This window comes from Cnephaeus nilssonii, assembly GCF_951640355.1.
Source record: "Cnephaeus nilssonii genome assembly, chromosome: 6".
In the NCBI taxonomy this organism is placed as follows: Eukaryota; Metazoa; Chordata; class Mammalia; order Chiroptera; family Vespertilionidae; genus Cnephaeus; species Cnephaeus nilssonii.
In genome coordinates, this window is record NC_137077.1 from 101158382 (window position 1) to 101178967 (window position 20586).

Sequence of the window (20586 nt, forward strand, 5' to 3'; positions counted from 1 at the left end):
TGCAGCAGCCAGTGGGCGGACCTCAGTAGTTTGGCTGATGATCAGTGAGGAGCCTTGGCCATTAATACTTTGCACCAACAGGTGGGCTATTCTAAAGGGATTGACCCTGCGGCTCAGTGTAAAGCCACAGGTGGATCATCAAGAGTGAGCTTTTGTGGGGTCAGGACATGTAGAAAGGCATTTGAGTCCACCTGCACGAGCCTAAGGCTCCTTACTTTTCCACATCCCAACACATGAGGCACTGACACCCCCTGGCAATTAGGGAAGTGAGGCCCTGACAGCTGACCCTTCAGTGGATGTAGCAGATGGGTACATATGAGTGGCCACCACAGCACCTGGGTGGGATGGGAGTATCGCTCCAGAAACAGTGACTTGTTAATGCAGTGACAATATTAAACAATTCACAGGGCAACTGCCACAGGCGTTGGGGGCCACACATTCATTGTATCAGCGCCTCCCTCCAAGTGGGGCAAACCAGGCTGCCACTACTAGAGAATTAGAGAAGTTGAGAAGACAGTGATGGGGTCACGTTTCAGAGACCATAATGTGCTAGACTGGGCTAAAGAATATGACACGACTGGAGGCCCATCCCCCTTATGACCTACAGGCAACAGGGCTGGTAGAAAGGAATGAGTAGTAAAGCCACAGATTACATTACTAACAGGTAATCCACCTTGCCAAGGTGGGCTAAAGCAGTGGTTGGCAAACTCATTAGTCAACAGAGCCATATATCAACAGTACAACGATTGAAATTTCTTTGGAGAGCCAAATTGTTTAAACTTAAACTTCTTCTAATACCACTTCTTCAAAACAGACTCGCCCAGGCCGTGGTATTTTGTGGAAGAGCCACACTCAAGGGGCCAAAGAGCCGCATGTGGCTCGCGAGCCGCAGTTTGCCGACCACAGGGCTAAAGTACTATCCCAGGCTTTCATACAGTTGAATGATCAGCCAGTAGGGCCCATTGTCCATATGACAGACTAGGGACCCCTATTGAGGCACCTAATGCCATAAAGCAGGGGTGGGGAACACCTGCCCCGGCCCGCAAAATCATTTGGTCTGGCCCTGCCAAGGCATTAGGGGTGAGTTAATTAAATGCTAGCAGGCTAATTTTTTTAAGTTAATAATTTTGTATGGCTGGCAAATGATGTTATAAATATCCCAATAGCCCTTGGCAGAACAAAGGTTCCCCATTCATGCCATAAAGGAACGTAAGTTACAAGAGACAGTCACTGCCCTGACTCGCATTGTGGACCAAAGTGCTGTGCTGCTAAGAACACGAAGCCCCCTCACACCTGGGAAAGGCATCCATCATCTATAGGAATTTGCAATGAGATGTCCCACCGGGATAAGGGTGACTTGGCTTCCCAGGTGAGGGGAACTACACAGTCTCCACTGGGACCCTGCTGTCCTGCCAGCTGACCAGTGGAAAAGCATCTGGAATGAAACATGCACCACTGAGAGAGGAGATGAGCTGGGGGTCCTGGTCTGGCATGTTCTACGCCCAGAAGTCCATCTCCTCACCCTGTGTGCCCCAGCCGACATGGATGGTATACATGTCCTGGTCAAGTTCCTAAAGTTGCCAACCCCCCTCTCCTCAAGGCCAGATTCGGTTTCCCATAGATGCCATAATTCAGCTGCCATCTCTGTTGCCTCCATTGCCCTGGAGGATGTTACAACACACAAGAAAGCCCCTACACTAAACTCACCCAAGCCTTGAATGTTAGCCAACAAAGCCCATCTTTAATGAATACTGAAATGTCCCTAAAGAGAAAGCTGTTCTCTGAAGCAGGATGGCCTTGGACATTATTACTGCCTCACAAGGAGGCAGACCTGTGCCATTGTCCAAACAGAATGTCTTCATACCATAAGTCTGCTAATGTATCACATTGAGGACACAAGTGAATGCACTGAGTGATCTGACCCCTAGCCTAGCAGATTTAATAAATCAGTGGTTCTGATCTTGGGGCTTAGTGAAAAAATTATTACTTGTTCTGGGAATCATTATCTTAACCTGTTATCGGTTGCATATGCCTGTACTGTTGCTGTGGTGTCTGTCTCCAATGCAACCAGACAGAGGCCAAACGAGCCACCTCCACGCTGTGAAAACCCATGCTGACCCCTCAGGGCACACTGCGGAAGAGGAGGCATGTGACACTGTAAGAGCCAGTCATAAGGGGCGGAGTGTTGGAGGAGGTCATTCAGAGGACATGACCATCGATTGAACAGTGAGCTGGACAGAGGCAACTGGAGGCTCCCTCAACCCTCCCATACCTGGAATGTATGTCCTCACCACCGTTCCCCACAGTGGGAGCCACTTCAGGGATGCAGCCTTGATAGCACAAGGTATTGTGAGACCACCTGGAGTGAACACATGACTGAACACCATTTAGGCCTCTATAAACCTTAAGACTTGGCAGGCAGTTTGGAGATTTACTTGCCTCACAGTCCCCCAAGATGAGCCTCATATGTTAAGTTCCCTTGCTTATTCCACTTGCCAACTACCCATTTGGGGTGGCTGCCTTCCAGTCTCTCCCTGCCCGCTGTGTAAAGGGTGATTCAGATGTCACCTGGGGATGCCCAAGGGTACAAACCAACTTCTACTGTGTGTGCTCACTGCCTGGCATCCCAAACAGCAGAGTTGCTATTTGACATCTGGCCTCGGGGCAAGCCATTTCCTCCTCCCCTTGTCTATTGGTCCCAGCAATTGTCCCAATTTCCCACAAGCTAAGGAATGCACCTAAAAGCATGATTTACCTGATACCCAGGGCCTAACTGTTTTGTAGTAACAAGGCAACCCAGACCATCCACTCTGGAAAATATTCTGTAACAATAATTCTCTTCAACTGTTTCAAGATTCAAATGATACAGTTTTATCAGATTTATTCTGTCCTGTTATAAGTACATATATATGCACTCTTTCTGTGACCCTCACAGCCAGTGTGCCCAATCTTCCACACACTGACCTCCCTCCTCAGCCAATCCCAACATCCTCAGGACGGCATTTACAAACATGCCATTTAGGAAGTGTCATTTACTGCAAAGTTAAAAGGACAGAATACAAGTAAGTCTGCATTTGATAATTTTCTGAAAGAAATCCATTAGATATACAATCAAGCTACTTCGCAAGAGTGGTAAAGACAGAACACCTGAAATTTGTACAATTTTAAAATGTTCTGGTCACATCACAGGGTCTTATAAAACATTTGTGTGATCAATTTAAAAACCACAGAATGGCCTAAGTCTTCAATATAAAAAGCTGTTTATTCAGGAAATTGAAACAAAATTGTCTATGCCTTTATTTTCTGATCTTGAGTTACAATGGGAAAAAATGAGGTGAGTGAAATCATACTGCCCTGAAAAAATATGCAAACTGACTGCAAACACACTCACCAGTATTCTCGTCGGCTGGGCACATACCATCAAGAACATCCTGATCACCTTCTGCAGCTATATATGCCCAGGTGTCAGCCTCATCTCTTGTATTTCTCCTTTCTTTAAGTACCTGATTGTTTTCCTTGGCTTTGTGATCTTCTGCAAAATTACAATCCAGTGGTGTTTCTTCTCTTTTTGGATTATTCTCAGGAAAATCATTTTTTCCTTCTGGAGTTAATTTAAACAAATCAAATGCATTTCTGATTTCCTTAAACGCTAGTGGGGAAAAATAAAAATGGTAATAAATAGGAACCACAATTTTTATTGTAATCAAAAGAAAATCTGGGTTTGTGTTAAAGAAACAGACATTTTCTTAATTTTTACTAATATCTACCTTGGTTCTAAAGCATCATTAAGTTTGTACTATCAAACCCATGAAGCTGTTTCAATTGGTCTTTCTATTGGCTGCTCAATGCTTAGAAAGGGTTGACATCCAAAGTGAATGGCTGTTTTCCACTGTTATGAACCATTCCCAGTTTTGACAAGACAGTCAGCCTCAAAATAACCCCAGTCATGCCACCAACTGTCCTCCTTAGACAACTGCCTACAACTGTATCCTGAAGCTAACCTTGTACACAATGATCTCTGGGCTGAGTGGGGAAATGGGAGGGTACCATGCCAGTACACTGACTGTGCACCTGGTAAAATTTAGCTGATGGTTTTTGGGAGAAGAAAATGGCGGCAGAGTAGGCAGATGTGTTCCCAGCCTGGTCCTGGAGCCGAAAGAGAGAACAGCTAAGGGTCACACTGGGAGTGTTTGTTAGCAAGCTGAGGGACAGCTGAACGCCAGGAGAAGGTGGGGGACTGCTGGACGGGGTTCCCCTGACAGGGCAGCCCCCATGGCGGCTGGGTCCCCTCCCGGAGCTACGGGCACAGACAGCGAAACCTCGCCATCTTGAAAGGGAAGGTGGACTTTGTCCGAGGCCTGAAAATCAACAACTGCAGCAACCGCCCAACAACTGTTTGCCCCAGAGCACCGATCCCAGGAGGCGCAAATGCTTGGACTCAAAGGCGCTCTTCACTCCACCACGGAAAGGTCAGATTTCTCCAGGGATAGGGTGAGATTCTAGTCCCTGCCGGAGAGAGAAACGCCCTCCCACGCGTGCGCACGGTGGGAGCTGGATGACCAGGGAGGTCTGAGCCTGGAGAGGTCTGTGGCTGTTGGGGCCGGTGTGATCCGTGATTGTGGAAGGGGGCCTCAGAGCTGCTAACAGGGGGGAATCTCTAAAGAGCAACCGGTTTTCATCTGACGCGGAGGGATAGACTGGGAGTTTCAGGGGTGTGCAGTCGGCTTGAACTTGCCCACCAGCCTCTGCAAACCAGTATTGAGTGCCATAGAGGAAAAAAGGCTAGAGAGGCCTTAGAGTCCTGGAAGTCAACCCAGAAACACTGCCACTCAGAGGCTGAATGACAAATTGACTCTGGTCTAATAATAAAAAATAAAGGAACACCAGAAATTAAGACACCCCCTGCTTAAAAATCAAGACTGAATTACAATACTGAGGAGCAGTGAAACGCAGGGAACTGCAACACTGTCCAGACTGGGAAACAGGCGTGCCAAACAGAACAACAGAGGAAGTGAATGACCTTCACTACTGGACTTTTTTTTAAATTTTAATAAATTTTTAATTTTTTTTTCATTTTTTGCATTATTTACTTAAGGAACTATTTTTTCCTCACTTGATTTTACCTTTTTAATTATTACATTTTTATTTGTAATCAACATTATTACTACAACTATTTTACCTTTTTTATTATATTTATTGTTGGGTCTTTTTTATTACTATTTTTTAAAGTGTCTTTTTATTTTCTCTTTATTTTACTTTGGGATTAGTGTTCTACAGTCCATTTTCGCCTTTCCTTCACCATCGTTTTATTCTACCTCAACTCTTTCTTTATGCCATCACTCTCTGCCTAACCTTTCCCCTTTTGGTGTCCTGTTTATCTTAACCCTTTCCTGCTCTAGATTTTCCCTATTCTTTCTGCTTACCCCCAGCTAAAATTTCACCCTACCTATATATCTAATCTCCAATTCCCTGTTCCAAGTCCATACACACCTCTCTCTTCACTGTCTTTAAAAAAAAAAAAAAAAAGTTTTTCTCTCTGTCCTTTAGTTGTTGTTTACTTGAATGTTGATTATATCGAATTTTTATGCATTTTTGTGAGATTGTTTTGCTTATTTTTTTTTTGTTTGCTGTGTTTTTGTTTGTATTTTACTTCTGTTATCCCTTACCTCGCTTGATATTAGTTGGTATTGTAGGTTGTATTAATCACCAGATACTTGTTGCTGGCATTTGCTGTGATCAGTGGTTGTTCTATTGGAGTTTTCTCCCCATTTATATAGTTTGTTCCTCTCTCTTAGTCTTGTTCTAGTCTCACTTATTTTTTTTCTCATTTCCCCAATTTCATTTTCGACACTCCTTTTTTTTTTTTTTTCCTTACTTTCATTTTACTCTTCTTTCTCTCCTATCCCCTAATTTACCTTTCTCTGGTGGTCACCTTTATTGGAGATTATTAATATAGTGAATACATCGCTGTTCAGTGCCTTGTGTGTTGTACCTGGTTGTGTTGTATTTTGTGCCTTTAAATCAACGCAGGAGAGAGAGAACTACATAACCAGACATCTGGAGAAGAGAGACCATGGGGAGACAAAGAAACAGCCCGCATAAGAAAGAAAAGCAGGCATCACCAGAAAAGGAATTAAATGAATTAGAGGCCAGCAACCTATCAGAGAAAGAATTCAGAGAAATGGTCATAAGGTGGCTGAAAAGAATGGAAGACAAATTCGACAATATGAGTAAGAACCAAGAGGAAATGAAGAACCAAGAAGAAATGAAAAATGACATTGCTGCTGTAAAGAACTCAATAGAAAGCATCAGGAGTAGACTAGAAGAAGCAGCGGACCGCATCAGTGAGCTAGAAGACAAGATGGAAAAAAATACCCAAGGAGAGCAGCTTCTAGAAAAGAAAATGAAAAAGCAGGAGGAGAGCCTAAGGGAACTTTGGGACAACACAAAACAAAACAACATCCGCATAATAGGGGTTCCAGAAGGAAAGGAAACTGAGCAAGGAATAGAAAACCTGTTTGAAGAAATAATGACAGAAAACTTTCCTGAAATAGGGAATAAAAAACCCACACAAATCCAAGAAGCTCACAGAGTCCCAAGCAAAATGAACCCCAAAAGACCAATGCCAAGGCACATTATAATTAAATTGGCAAACACCAACGACCAAGTATAAATCTTAAAAGCGGCCAGAGAGAGACAGAAAGTTACATACAAAGGAACCCCCATCAGACTAGCAACTGATTTCTCAACAGAAACTCGTCAGGCCAGAAGAGAATGGAATGAAATATACAAAGTCATGCAAGGGAAGGGTCTCAATCCAAGAATACTGTACCCAGCAAGGCTATCAATCAAAATTGAAGGTGAAATCAGAAGCTTCACAGACAAAAAAAGGGCTAAGGGAATTTATCACCACCAAACCAGCAATGCAAGAAATGCTAAAGGGTCTGCCGTAAAAAAAAAGAAAAGAAAAGAAAAGAAAAGAAAAAAAGAACAACAACAACAAAAAAGAACTAGAAAGCAAAGAAGAAACACAGGAGTATAGAATAAAAATGGCGACAAATAAGTACCTATCAATAATAACTTTAAATGTAAATGGATTAAGTGCCCCAATCAAAAGACATAGGGTAACAGATTGGATAAGAAAACAAGACCCATATATCTGCTGTCTGCAAGAAACCCACCTCAGAAAAAAAGACACACACAGAATGAGGGTGAAGGGATGGAAAAAGGTTTTCCAGGCGAATGGAAATGAAAAAAAAAGCTGGGGTAGCAATACTTATATCTGACAAATTAGATCTCAAAGTGAAGGACATAACAAGATTTAAGGAAGGCCACTTCATAATACTAAAGGGAGCAATCCAAAAAGAAGAAATAACTCTGGTAAACATATACGCACCCAATACAGGAGCACCCAAATACATAAAAAAAACACTCCTGGAGGATATCAAGGGAGAGACTGACAGCAATACAATCATAGTAGGAGACTTTAATACACCATTATCACCACTGGACAAATCCTCTAAACAAAAAATCAGCAGAGAAACATCGATCCTAAATGACTCACTAGACCAGATGGAATTAACTGACATCTTCAGAACATTTCACCCCAAAGCCACAGAATATACATTCTTCTCAAGTACACATGGGTCATTTTCAAAGATAGACCATATGTTAGGACATAGGCAAAGTCTATCCAAATTCAAGAAGATAGAGATCATATCAAGCATCTTCTCAGATCACTGTGGCATAAAACTGGAAATCAACTACAATAAAAACAATCCAAAGAAATCAAACACATGGAGACTAAACAGCATGCTATTAAACAATGACTGGGTTACCAGGGACATCAAGGAAGAAATAAAAAATTTCATGGCAACAAATGACAATGAAAACACAACAATCCAAAATCTATGGGACACAGCGAAAGCAGTCCTGAGAGGGGAGTTCATAGCTCTACAAGCCTACTGCAAAAAACAAGAAACAATGGTATAAATTACCTAACTCAACAACTCAAAGAGTTAGAGAGAGAGCAAGAAAAACCCAGTGTAAGCAGAAGGAAGGAAATAATAAAGATTAGAGCGGAGATAAATGACATAGAGACCAAAAAAACAATACAAAAGATCAACAAAACCAAGAGCTGGTTCTTTGAAAGGATAAACAAGATTGATGAACCTCTAGCCAGGCTCACCAAGAAGCAAAGAGAGAGGACCCAAATAAACAAAATCAGAAATGAAAGAGACGAAATAACAACAGACCCCGCTGAAATACAAAGAATTGTTTCAAAATACAATGAACAACTCTATTCCAACAAACTGGACAACCTGGAGGAAATGGACATATTCCTAGAAAAATATAACCTTCCAAATCTCAATCAGGAAGAATCTAAACAGCTCAATAGCCCAGTAACTATGGAAGAAATTAGAGCAGTCATCAAAAAGCTTCTGGCAAACAAAAGCCCGGGGCCAGACAGCTTCACAGGGTAGTTTTACCAAACATTCCAGGAAGAACTAAAGCCTATCCTCCTCACACTATTCCAAAAAATTCAAGAGGAAGGAACACTTCCAAGCTCCTTCTATGAAGCCAGCATTACCCTAATACCAAAACCAGATAAAGACAACAAAATGAAAGAGAATTACAGGCCAATATCCCTCATGAACATCGATGCCAAAATCCTCAACAAAATTCTAGCAAATCGGATCCAGCAGTACATCAGAAAGATCATACACCATTACCAAGTAGGATTTATCCCAGGAATGCAAGGATGGTACAATATCCGTAAATCAATAAATGTCATACATCACATCAACAAACTGAGAGACAAAAATCACAGTCATATCAATTGATGCAGAAAAAGCATTTGACAAAATCCAACACCCTTTCTTGATAAAAACTCTCAACAAGGTGGGAATAGAAGGATCATACCTCAACATAATAAAAGCTATCTATGATAAACCCACAGCAAACATCATACTTAATGGACAAAAACTAAAACCATTTCCCCTAAGAACAGAAACAAGACAGGGATGCCCACTCTCACCACTCCTGTTTGACATATACTGGAAATATTAGCCATTGCGATCAGACAAGAAGAAGAAATAAAAGGCATCCAAATTGGAAAAGAAGAAGCAAAGCTATCCTTATTTGCAGATGACATGATAGTGTACATAAAAAAACCCAAAAGACTCCATCAAAAAATTAATAGACTCAATAAATGAATTTGGCAATGTAGCAGGATACAAAATTAACATCAAGAAATCTATGGCCTTTCTATACACCAATGGTGAACTTACAGAAAGAGAGTAAAAAAGCAATCCCATTTACCATCGCACCAAAAAAATTAAGATACCTAACAATAAACTTAACTAAGGACCTATATGCGGAAAACTACAGGACACTGAAAAAAGAGATAGAGGAAGACGTAAACAGATGGAAAAACATACCATGTTCATGGATTGGTAGAATCAACATCATTAAAATGTCCATACTGCCGAAACCGGTTTGGCTCAGTGGATAGAGCGTCGGCCTGTGGCCTCAAGGGTCCCAGGTTCGATTCCGGTCAAGGGCATGTACCTTGGTTGCAGGCACATCCCCAGTAGGGGGTGTGCAAGAGGCAGCTGATCGATGTTTCTAACTCTCCATCCCTCTCTCTTCCTCTCTGTAAAAAAATCAATAAAATATATATTTTTTTTTTAAAAGAAAAATGTCCATACTACCCAAAGCAATCTATAGATTCAATGCACTACCCATTAAAATACCAACGGCATATTTCACAGATTTAGAAAAAACTCTCCAAAAATTCATCTGGAATAAAAAAAGACCCTGAATAGCCACAGCAATCCTGAGAAAGAAGAATAAAGTAGGAGGGATCTCAATACCAGACCTCAAGCTGTATTACAAAGCCACTGTTCTCAAAACAGGCTGGTACTGGCACAAGAACAGACATAGAGATCAATGGAATAGAGAATCCAGATATCAACCCAAACCAATATGCTCAATTAATATTTGACAAAGGAGGCATGCACATACAATGGAGTCAAGACAGTGTCTTCAATAAATGGTGTTGGGAAAATTGGACAGATACATGCAAAAAAATGAAACTAGATTACCAACTTACACCATACACAAAAATAAACTCAAAATGGATACAGGACTTAAACATAAGACAGGAAACCATAAAAATACTAGAGGAATCCACAGGCAGAGAAATCTCAGACATATGCCAGAGCAATTTCTTCACTGATACTGCTCCTAGGGCAATGGAAACTAAAGAGAAAATAAACAAATGGGACTACATCAAAATAAAAAGCTTTTTTACAGCAAAAGAAACTATCAACAAAACAACAAGAAAGCCCACTCTATGGGAGAACATATTTGCAAATGTTATCACTGATAAAGGTTTAATCTCCAACATCTACAGGCAGCTTATGCAACTTAATAAAAGGAAGATAAATGATCCAATTAAAAAATGGGCAACGAACCTAAATAGAATCTTTTCGAAAGAAGACAGAAGAAGAAAGGCCAAGAGACACATGAAAACATGCTCAACATCACTAATTATCCGAGAGATGCAAATCAAAATGACAATGCGGTACCATCTCACACCCGTCAGAATGGCTATTATCAATAATCAACAAATGACAAGTGTTGGTGAGGATGTGGAGAAAAAGGAACCCTCGTGCACTGCTGGTGGGAATGCAGACTGGTGCAGCCACTGTGGAGAATAGTATGGAGTTTCTTCAAAAAAACTGAAAATGGAACTCCCATTTGACCCAGTAATCCCACTCCTGGGAATATATCCGAAGAAACTAGAAACACCAATTAGAAAGGATATATGCACCCCTATGTTCATAGCAGCACAATTCACCATAGCTAAGATTTGGAAACAGCCTAGGTGCCCGTCAGCAGATGACTGGATCAGAAAACTGTGGTACATCTACACAATGGAATACTATGCTGCCATAAAAAAGAAGGAATTCTCATCATTTGCAGCAACCTGGGAGGAATTGGAGAACATTATGTTAAGTGAAATAAGTCAGTCAATGAAAGAAAAATACCACATGATCTCACTCATTTATGGATAATAAAGAACATTATAAACTTGAACAAAAAGATAGATACAGAGACAGTAAAGCATCAAACAGTCTGTCAAATTACAAGGGGAAGGTTAGGGAGAGGTGGGGGAGATAAGAGATCAATCAAAGGACTTGTATGCATGCATATAAGCATAACCAATGGATGCAAAACTCTGGGGGGTGGGGGCATATATGGGAGTGGGGTGTGGGGGGAGGCAATGGTAAGATATGTACACATATAATACCTTAATAAAAAATTGAAGTAAAAAAAAAAAAAAAAAAAGCAACCTGGATGGAATTGGAGAACATCATGCTAAGTGAAATAAGCCAGTCCATGAAAGAAAAATACCACATGATCTCACTCATCTATGGATAATAAAGAACATTATAAGCCAAAACCGGTTTGGCTCAGTGGATAGAGCGTCGGTCTGTGGACTGAAGGGTCCCAGGTTCGATTCCGGTCAAGGGCATGTACATTGGTTGCGGGCACATCCCTGGTAGGGGGTGTGCAGGAGGCAGCTGGTTGATGTTTCTCTCTCATCGATGTTTCTAGCTCTCTATCCCTCTCCCTTCCTCTCTGTGAAAAATAAATAAAATATATTAAAAAAAAAAAAAAGAACATTATAAGCTGTTGAACAAAAAGATAGATACAGAGACAGTAAAGCATCAAACAGAAGGTCAAATTACAGCGGGAAGGTTAGGAAGAGGTGGGGAAGATAAGAGATCAACCGAAGGACTTGTATGCAAGCATATAAGCATATCTAATGGACACAAAACTCAGGGGGGTGAGGGCATGTATGGGAGTGGGGTGTGTGGGGGGGCAATGGTAAGATATGTACACATATAATACCTTAATAAAAAAATGAGGAAAAAAAAATTTAGCTGATGCATGTGAAACTTCACACAACTTTTTTTAAAAAATAAATTTTTATTAATTTCAGAGAGGAAGGGAGAGGGAGAGACAGAAATATCAATGAGAGAGTCATTGATCAGCTGCCTCCTGCATGCCCCACACTGGGGATTGAGCACGCAACCGGGGCATGTGCCTCGACTAGGAATCAAACCCTGACCTCCTGGTTTATAGGTCGATGCTCAACCACAGAGCCACACCAGCTGGTTCAACTTTTAACTAAAGATAAAAGTGAAAAGAAGACTGGGAAAGCACTAGATCTGACATAATAACCGAAAAAGGGGCAGATACACGGAACAGGCTGGGGCCACACCCAGCTGTGGCGGTTTAAAATTGGGAGGCATGGCCAGGGGAGGGATGGCCTTGACTTAGTAACTCAGTTGGTTAGAGCACCATCCCAATATGCCAAGGATGCAGGTTTGATTCCTGGTCAGGGGATATACAAGAATCAACCAATGACTGCATAAATAAGTGGTACAATAAATCAATGTTTCTCTCTCTCTGAAAATAAATTAATAAAATTGGGCCTTGGCCAGTGTTGTTCAGTGGTTAGAGGGTCAGCCCGCACACCGAAGGGTCATGTGTTTGATCCCCAGCCCTGGTCAGGACATGTGTGGGAGGCAACCAATCTATTTGTCTCTCTCACATTGATTATGTTTCTCTCTCTCTCCCTTCCACTCAATGGGGGAAAAAATCTAGGTGAGGATTAACAAAAAAATAAAAAATATAAGAGAAGTCCCCATAACTTCTGGCTGGAAAAACCACCAGGGACTGTGGCTGAGGGAGATGGAGGGCTGCTGGAATCCCAGGCAATTCCTCTTAAAGGATCCATGTATAGACTTAGTCCAACTCACTCCCTTTAAGCTCCAGTGCTGGGGTAGTAGCTTGAAAGGAAACAGGGACTTACGAAAAGGAACTGAATTGTCTGCCATGAGGGCAAGAGCAGGGAAGGGGGCAGTTTTCTGTCCAAATGAAAAGTGCTGGCAGAGGCCATATCTCAGTCTCCATTAACCTGGCTCACACTCTTTACCACACCCTGGTGATTCCCTGAGACCCCATCACACCCAGTTTGTGGACCCACCCAAGCCATTTCCAGTGGCTTTTCCATACAAATGGCCTCTCTTGCCTCATGCTTCAAACTTACTGAAAACCTTTCAAACATGCAGCATCTGGTCTCTGCATATCCCATACCTCTTGCTAAGTGGCCTCAGGCTCAGTCAGCACTACCAACAGCCAACCTCGTTCACAGCTTTGCCTCTCCTGGGCACCTCCAAGCCCAACACAAGTAGCAGCCATCTGCAGATCGCTCTATAGCTCAATGCCAGGTAGCTGACCTTACATTTCCATAGCCAGGGCATCTAGGGGACAGCTGCAGAACATACCAGATTGCAACCCTACCAACTCCAAAAGTGATACATTCAAGGGGCAGACTCATGGACATCAAAGCCCCACTGAAGCAAGTACTGCTCCATAAGATCCACTCCTGCACAGCAGCAGCTCTGCTGTAGTTGCAGCAGGGCCTCACAGCCAATCGGCCTGGGAGTCCATCGCTCTGATTGGCCAAAAACAATCAACACTCAACTACAACAGGACAGTGCACACAGCTCAGACAGGAGCACACCTGGAGTGCCCAGCTCCAGTGACTCAGGAAGGTGTGCGACAGGGCCCTACAGGACACCTACTACAAAAGGCCATTCTACCAAGTCCAGGAACACAGCAGCTCTAATACATAGAAACAAATACATGCAGAGACGAAGAAATGAGTTCCAAATGAAAGAACAAGAGCAATCTCCAGATAAAGAACTAAATGAAATGGAAGCAACCAACCAACCAAATACAGAGTTCAAAACAATGGAACTTAGTGAGAACTTCAACAGCATGAAAAAGGACAAAGAAACCATAATAAGAAATCAGTCAGAAATGAATGGTACATTTACTGAAATGAAAAATTACAAGGAATCAACAGTAGTGTAGATGATGATGATAATCAAAGCAGCAATTTGGAATACAAGAAAGCAAACAACAACAAAACAATCAGAACAACAAAAAGAAAAAATCCAAAAATATGAAGATAGTGTAAGGAGCTTCTGAGAAAACTTCAAGCATACCAACATTTGCATCATGGGGGAGTACCAATTGAAACAGAGAATCAGAAATTAAAAACCTATTTGAAAAAATGACAGCCCTGGCTCGTGTGGCTAAGTGTTTAGAACTTCAGCCTATGCACTGAAGGGTTGCGGGATTGATTCCCAGTCAAGGGCACAGGAATTGAGCTGCAGTTTAAATCCCCAGCCCTGGTCAGGGCATGTGCAGGAGGCAACCAATTGATGTGTCTCTCTTGCATCAATGTTTCTCTCTCTCTCTCTCTCCCCCCCTCTCTCTCTACCCCTCTTTTCTTGCCCCCCGCTCCCCCTCATCCCTTCCGCTCCCCCTCATCCCTTCCCTCTCTTCCATTCTCTAAATATCCTCTGGTGAGGATTAACAACAACAACAACAAAACATAGCAAATATCCCTAACCTGGTGAAGGAAATAGACATACAAGTTCAGGAAGCGCTGAGTCCCAAACAAGATGACCCAAAGAGGCCGAAACCAAGACACATCATAATTAAAATGTTCAAGACAAAGAAAGTGTCTTAAAAGCAGCAAGAGAAAAACTGTTGATTACCTTCAAGAGAGCTTCCATAAGACTGTCAGTTGATTTCTCAACGGAAACTTCACAGGTCAGAAAGGAGGTTGCAAGAAATATTCAAAGTGACAAATAAGCAAGGAGCTACAACTAAGATTATCCAGTAAACCTATCAGTTAGAATTGAAGGACATATAAAGAGCTTTCCAGGCAAGAAAAAGTTAAAGGAGTTCACCACCAAACCAGCATTACATGAAATGTTAAAGGGTTTTTTTTTAAGAAGAAGAAGAAAAAAAAAAGATTAAAAAAATGAACAAAATGGCAATAAATATGTACCTATCAACAGTTGAATCCAAAAAAACAAAATAAGCAAACAAGCAGAACAGAAACAAACTTATAGATACAGAGAACATTTTGAAGGTTGCCAAGATGGGAGGGGGGGTTGGAGGAATGGGTGAAAAACGTGAAGGGATTAAAAGTACAAACTGGTTTTTACGAAATAGTCTTGGGGATGGAAAGTACAGCATAAGGAATATAGTCAATAGCATTCTACTAACAATGTATGGTGTCAGATGGCTGTGAGATTTACTGGGATGATCACTTAGTAGTTATATAATATCTAATCAATGGGGTGTACACCTGAAATTAACATCATAATGTGTGTCAATCTAACTGAAAAATAAAAAAATGATTAAAAAATAATAAAATCTCCAGTTCTGTGACATTGCAGATTAGAAGAGAGAGTATCCCACAGTAAATTTAATTCCTTGTATAAAAGATGGAAATGGTAAATAGTAGTATTAACACTCACTGTTTAATCCCTTTGGCTCTTTGCGGCCTTCCTTGTCCAAATCATGCCTTTTTTGATATTTTTCTTTGGGTTCATTTTTTTTGGTCTCTTTCTCCTGAAAGAGAAACATGTAAGACCCAGAACAGGAACATATAAGAGTTCATACCACCTGACACTAACACCTCTGAGTGCCATAGCACCTGACTCTCATGATTCCAATCTTGTTTATATAAACTGCTTCCCCAAGCGAGATTATTTCTCAACAATAATTTACAAAACGTCAAATTCGAAACCCAACACCAATTTCCTCAAGTCTATATTGAGTATTTTTTACTATCAAAAATAAAGAAAATTCAAAAAAATGGTGCCCTACAATCCTACTAACCAAACATGACTTTGTATTTCTGCACATTCTTACCTACTGAGTGTTCTAATTTTGCAGATAACTTTGTTGTTTAAAATTCATTTTAAAAATTTACATTGCATAGATTTTTTTACATCACTATGTTCATATGTATGTATGTTTTCTTCACCATAAAATTTTGTACTTTTGATCTCATGATTAATATTTCTGGATATATAATAGTTCTCAAATTGATACAACATTTTCTTAATCATTTCCCTCATAGCTAGACAGACTGGTTTTAGTAAAGATAACACTACTATAAATATATTTGTCTACATAACTCTTTCTCCCTTAAAAATAATTTCCTTAAGTCTACAAAACTGGGAATAATGAATGAAAAAAATTCACCACTTTTATAGCCCTTGATATGTGAATACCTTCATAATGTGTAAAACAGTTTCATTTTGAAAATCCATATGAAAATAACTTTTTAAATAAGGGGGCAAATTATTTAATATATTTTTGTAAGAAAAGACTTTTAATTGTTAGTGTACTCTGTGCACTATTATTTGAGTAAAAAGTGGTAGATTCTTAAGACAACAGGGGGGAAATACGAAGTAGGATGTGAAAAGCTAAAAAAAGACAACTGATGAAGCTGTAAGCTTTACAATACAATGCTACTAGGCACACTAAACACCCTAACAGGAGAAAAATTGTTCCTATAGTTCCACTGTTTCCTCGTTATTTGTGAAACTTCCTGGCCACTCAAAAGAGTGCTAGCTAGAGGGGAATATTGCTTATCCTGTAAGATTTTAACACATAGTCCTTCAACCAAACCCTCCCGGAGTACTCACTTCTCCAGCAGAGTCAGTGGACCGAAGGCCCCTCTCTTCCCCACCCACCCTTGAGCTCTTTTGTGTCTGGGCCAGTCCCAATGTCAGATTATCTGACTCAGTTATACTTCTGCTTTTGTCTTGATTCCTCTGCTTTTTATGTGCATTTTTCTTCTCTAAAGAAAGGTTCTTGTTTTCTAGCTTTTTGCTCTCTTTAAGTTCCTCAGCCTTTCTGGGTTTCTTTTTGTTTCTCCTTCCTCTCACATCAGCATCTTCATCAGCACTTCCAGAGCTGTCCAGGTGTTTATCTAGAACAGCATCTTGAGCTGCATCTAGCCCTGCTTTGTCTTTTCCACTTTTAATCTTTAGTTTCTCTTCTCTGTTGTCAGACTGTAAATTTTCACTGTCCCCCTCCTGAAAGGAGAGATCATTAAGTACATCTGATTCAGAGTCCAACTGAGATTCAACACATTTCTCTTTTCTTGTTTTTCTGTTTTCTTTGGAATCTTCTTTTATTTTAGTCTTTAAATCTCTTATTTCACCCTTTTTAACTTTCTTTAGTTCCTTAGTTTCTTTTATATCATCTTTTTTGGGCTTTTTGGATTCCTTTAATTCTTCTTTGGCTTCTGAAATTCTTTTCTTTGTCCTTAAATCAAAAAATGAAATTTCAGAGTTCTCCAAGTCTGGTTTGGATTTCTCTTTTTGTTTCCCAGGCTTTGCTTTTTTCTTCTTCAGATCATCTGGACTTTTCTCTTCTCTCTGCCTTAATTTTTTCTTTTTCTTTTTTGGAGAAGTATCTTCTTTTGTCTCACTTTGCTGATCGCTATCAGAGTTTGCCTCAAATATGTCATTATTTAAAGATAATCTCTATAAAACAGAAAATATTTAAATACTCATTAACATAGTAATTCAGAAGGTATTGGAAAGTAGTACTAATTATATATGGTAGAAATGTCTTTTTTCTCCCCAGCAATTTCTAAACTCCTTAAAATTACTTACCTAAACAGAAGTTGTTTAATATTACTTATATCTCTGATTTAGCAAATAAGACTTGGTAGTGATGATGAACTTCAATTTAAGAAAATAGATAAACACATACAGAGGAACAAAACTGTTAGCATTGCTGAAGGTCTGAAGCTAAAGGTCAACCCTATGAACCAAGAGTTCAAGGTTCGATTCCCGGTCAGGCACATGCCCAGGTTGAGAGCTCGATCCCCAGTGTGGGGTGTGCAGGAGGCAGCTGATCAATGATTCTCTCTTATCATTGATGTTTCTATCTCTCCCTCTCCCTTCCTCTCTGAAATCAATAAAGAAAAAATAATAAACAATAAAGCAACTTCAAAAATAAAAAAAAGTCTTACGTATGGTGGTGGTAGTGGTGGTGGTGGTAGGGAATGGGGTCGTACATGATTTGAACCTCAAAATACTCCAAAACACCAAGTAATTTGTACAGACTTTCTTGGTTGCCGAAAAAGTATTTACCAATCCAAAAAAATTTTTTTTTGTTTTATTTTTTTAAGATTTTAGGTCCCAGAATGGTTATAAACTTGCTGTTCAACTTCACTGTTGCATATGGAATAAGCTAAGATGGCATCCAAATCTCACCTCCACAACTGATTTGATATATACAGTTGATCCTTGAACAACTCAGGAGTTGGGAGTGGGGCCACAGACTCCTGCAAATTAGAATATAACTTTGAACCCATCAAAACTTTACAGTCGTGCTTCAGTATCCAGGGGACCCCCACCTCCACAGATAAAAAGATCCATGAATGCTCGTCTATTATATAAAACTAGAGGTCTGGTGCATGAAAATCCATGCACTCGTGTGTGTGTGTGTGTGTGTGTGTGTGTGTGTGTGTCCCTCAGCCCAGCCTGCCCCCTCTCACAGTCCAGGAGCCCTCAGGGGCGGGAGGCGACCTGGCGATCAGGGGAAGGCGACACCCCCATCACACCTCTGCTGCTGCCACTGCCAGCAGCGCAAGCCTCGGCCGACCCTGGGCAGCCGCCATCTGAGGCTTGCCTGTGCCTTGGGCCCGCCCTAGGTGGCTGGGGGGCTGAGGGCAGGTCCGGTGCACCTGCTCCCCCCCCACCGCCGGCGGGGCTGAAAGGACAAGGTGCCGCCATCTTGTGGCTATGGGTGCCACCATCTTTGTGACAGCGTGATGGTCAATTTGCATATTCCCTCTTTATTAGATAGGACTAGGGGCCCAGTGCAAGAATTTGTGCACCTTGAAAGGAACTGTGGGCTGCCAAGCTGTGGTGGGCACAGGGGCGGGTCTCGGCCCATCCTCTGTGCCCCTGCTGGCCCCTCCTGCCATGGACCCCAGTCCCCTCTGCTGGCAGCCCTGCTCCTGCGCCACCACTCTCATAAGCTGACAGCGCCAGCCCCCCTTGCACCTGCTGAAGCGATTGGGGCTGGTGCCAGCAGCGGGTGCAAGCAGGACCGGTGCTGTCAGCAGGTGCGAGCAGCAGCTGCTGCTCTGATCACCCTTCAGGAGCAGGGGGAGGTGGAGAAGCCCTCAGGGGCAATCGGGGCCAGCAGCTGCCGCTTGCACCCACTGTCGGTGACAAGTGATTGGGGCTGGTGGCAGGCGCCGGCAGCGGGTGCAAGTGCTGGGCGGGGGACTGCAGCACATGGGAGCAAAGAATTTTCAGTAACCACCAGAGGCTCGCCCCGATGACAGTGATCAGCACCCCCCTGCTCACCTGCTCCACCATCAGGCCACAGCCTACGCCCACCATGTTCCACACTCTGCCGCCTGCTGCCAACGCATGCCATGTTCCACGCGCGCCCCCTGGTAGTTGGCACACGTCATAGCGACTGGTTGTTCTGTTGTTCTGCCGTTCAGCCTATTTGCATCTATATATATTATATATATAGACGGCATAGATCAATGTATACAAGTAGGACCTCACATCCACAGACTCTCACAGTTGAATCCATAAATGAGAAAACTGAGAATAGGGAGGGCTGGGCTAAAGGTATATTTATTGAGAAAATCCACACATAAATGGACCTGTGCAGTTCAAACCCATATTGTTCAAGGATCAACTGTACTTCAAATTAGGTATGGACTGGGAGACAGGGAGAAAAAGGTACTAATTAACAAATAAATGAACCTGTCTATCAAATTGATAATATAACCAAACAAAATAATTAGCCCAAATAACTTTAACACTAAACACCCTCAGTGAATTTTGTATGTACAAAAAAAACCTGCATCTAAATTTGGAATTTTACAGTAAGATGGGTGTAACAAATCTGAAGCTAATTCCTAATCACTGTTGTACTGAGTAAATTAGTACAGATAATGTTGATGGGAACCAGTATTCTCAGAGTATAAAAAGGGAGCTAGAACAATGACCAATGTGAATGAGAGGAGGGCATTGTAGTGTTGGACTGAAATTACAGATATCAATATTAATTTATGATTTAAAACAAAGATGTACATTTTCCTTAAAGGGCATAGAAATAATGGTACCCTACTAGCAGTGAATACATCTTGGCTTCTAAACTAAGGTGACCAGACGTCCCGCTTTTGGCGGGTCAGTCCCGATTTTTAACAATTTGTCCCGCGTCCCGCGGCGTTTTAATAAAGTCCTGATTTTTGGAAAGAATGCACGACAAGCTAGGGAACGGCGGGAGAACGGGAAGGGAATATACGGTTTTCGGCGGCCATGTGGCTATTTAGCCAGGATATGAGTTTTATATTATTTTTGTTAATTTTATGATGTTAAACTTTAATAAGAACAAATAATTGTTGAGAACTGATTATCGAGAACTGCTTATCAAAGTTCGCATTGTTGATCAGTTGTTAGAATTCGACCACCATTGTTTGGACTTAATGAACAATGGCATTTTTTGGGATTGGCAACGACGAAAACATTTTGTAACTGTCTCTCAGACGATACACATCGTACTGCGTGCTAGTAAGCTAGTTAAACAAGTGATGTCATTACAAATCAGCTATTCAGATAATTTAGGCAAGTAATTTATTTATTTATT

General features: G+C 41.5%; 1 protein-coding gene across 3 annotated transcripts in view; it reads right to left on the reverse strand.

The window, feature by feature from the left end:
- Positions 1–20586, reverse strand: part of MPHOSPH8 (M-phase phosphoprotein 8) — a 91330-nt gene that overhangs the window by 19388 nt on the left and 51356 nt on the right. For all 3 annotated transcript variants that reach the window (XR_013813640.1, XM_079773978.1, XM_079773977.1), the window contains exons 3-5: positions 16599–17444; positions 15420–15513; positions 3392–3649 (exon numbers count right to left, since the gene is read on the reverse strand). Coding sequence is in view for 2 of the 3 variants with exons in the window: in XM_079773978.1 (XP_079630104.1) it covers positions 3392–3649; positions 15420–15513; positions 16599–17444 (1198 nt within the window). In the remaining variant the exon portion in view is untranslated. The remainder of the gene's footprint in view (positions 1–3391; positions 3650–15419; positions 15514–16598; positions 17445–20586) is intronic.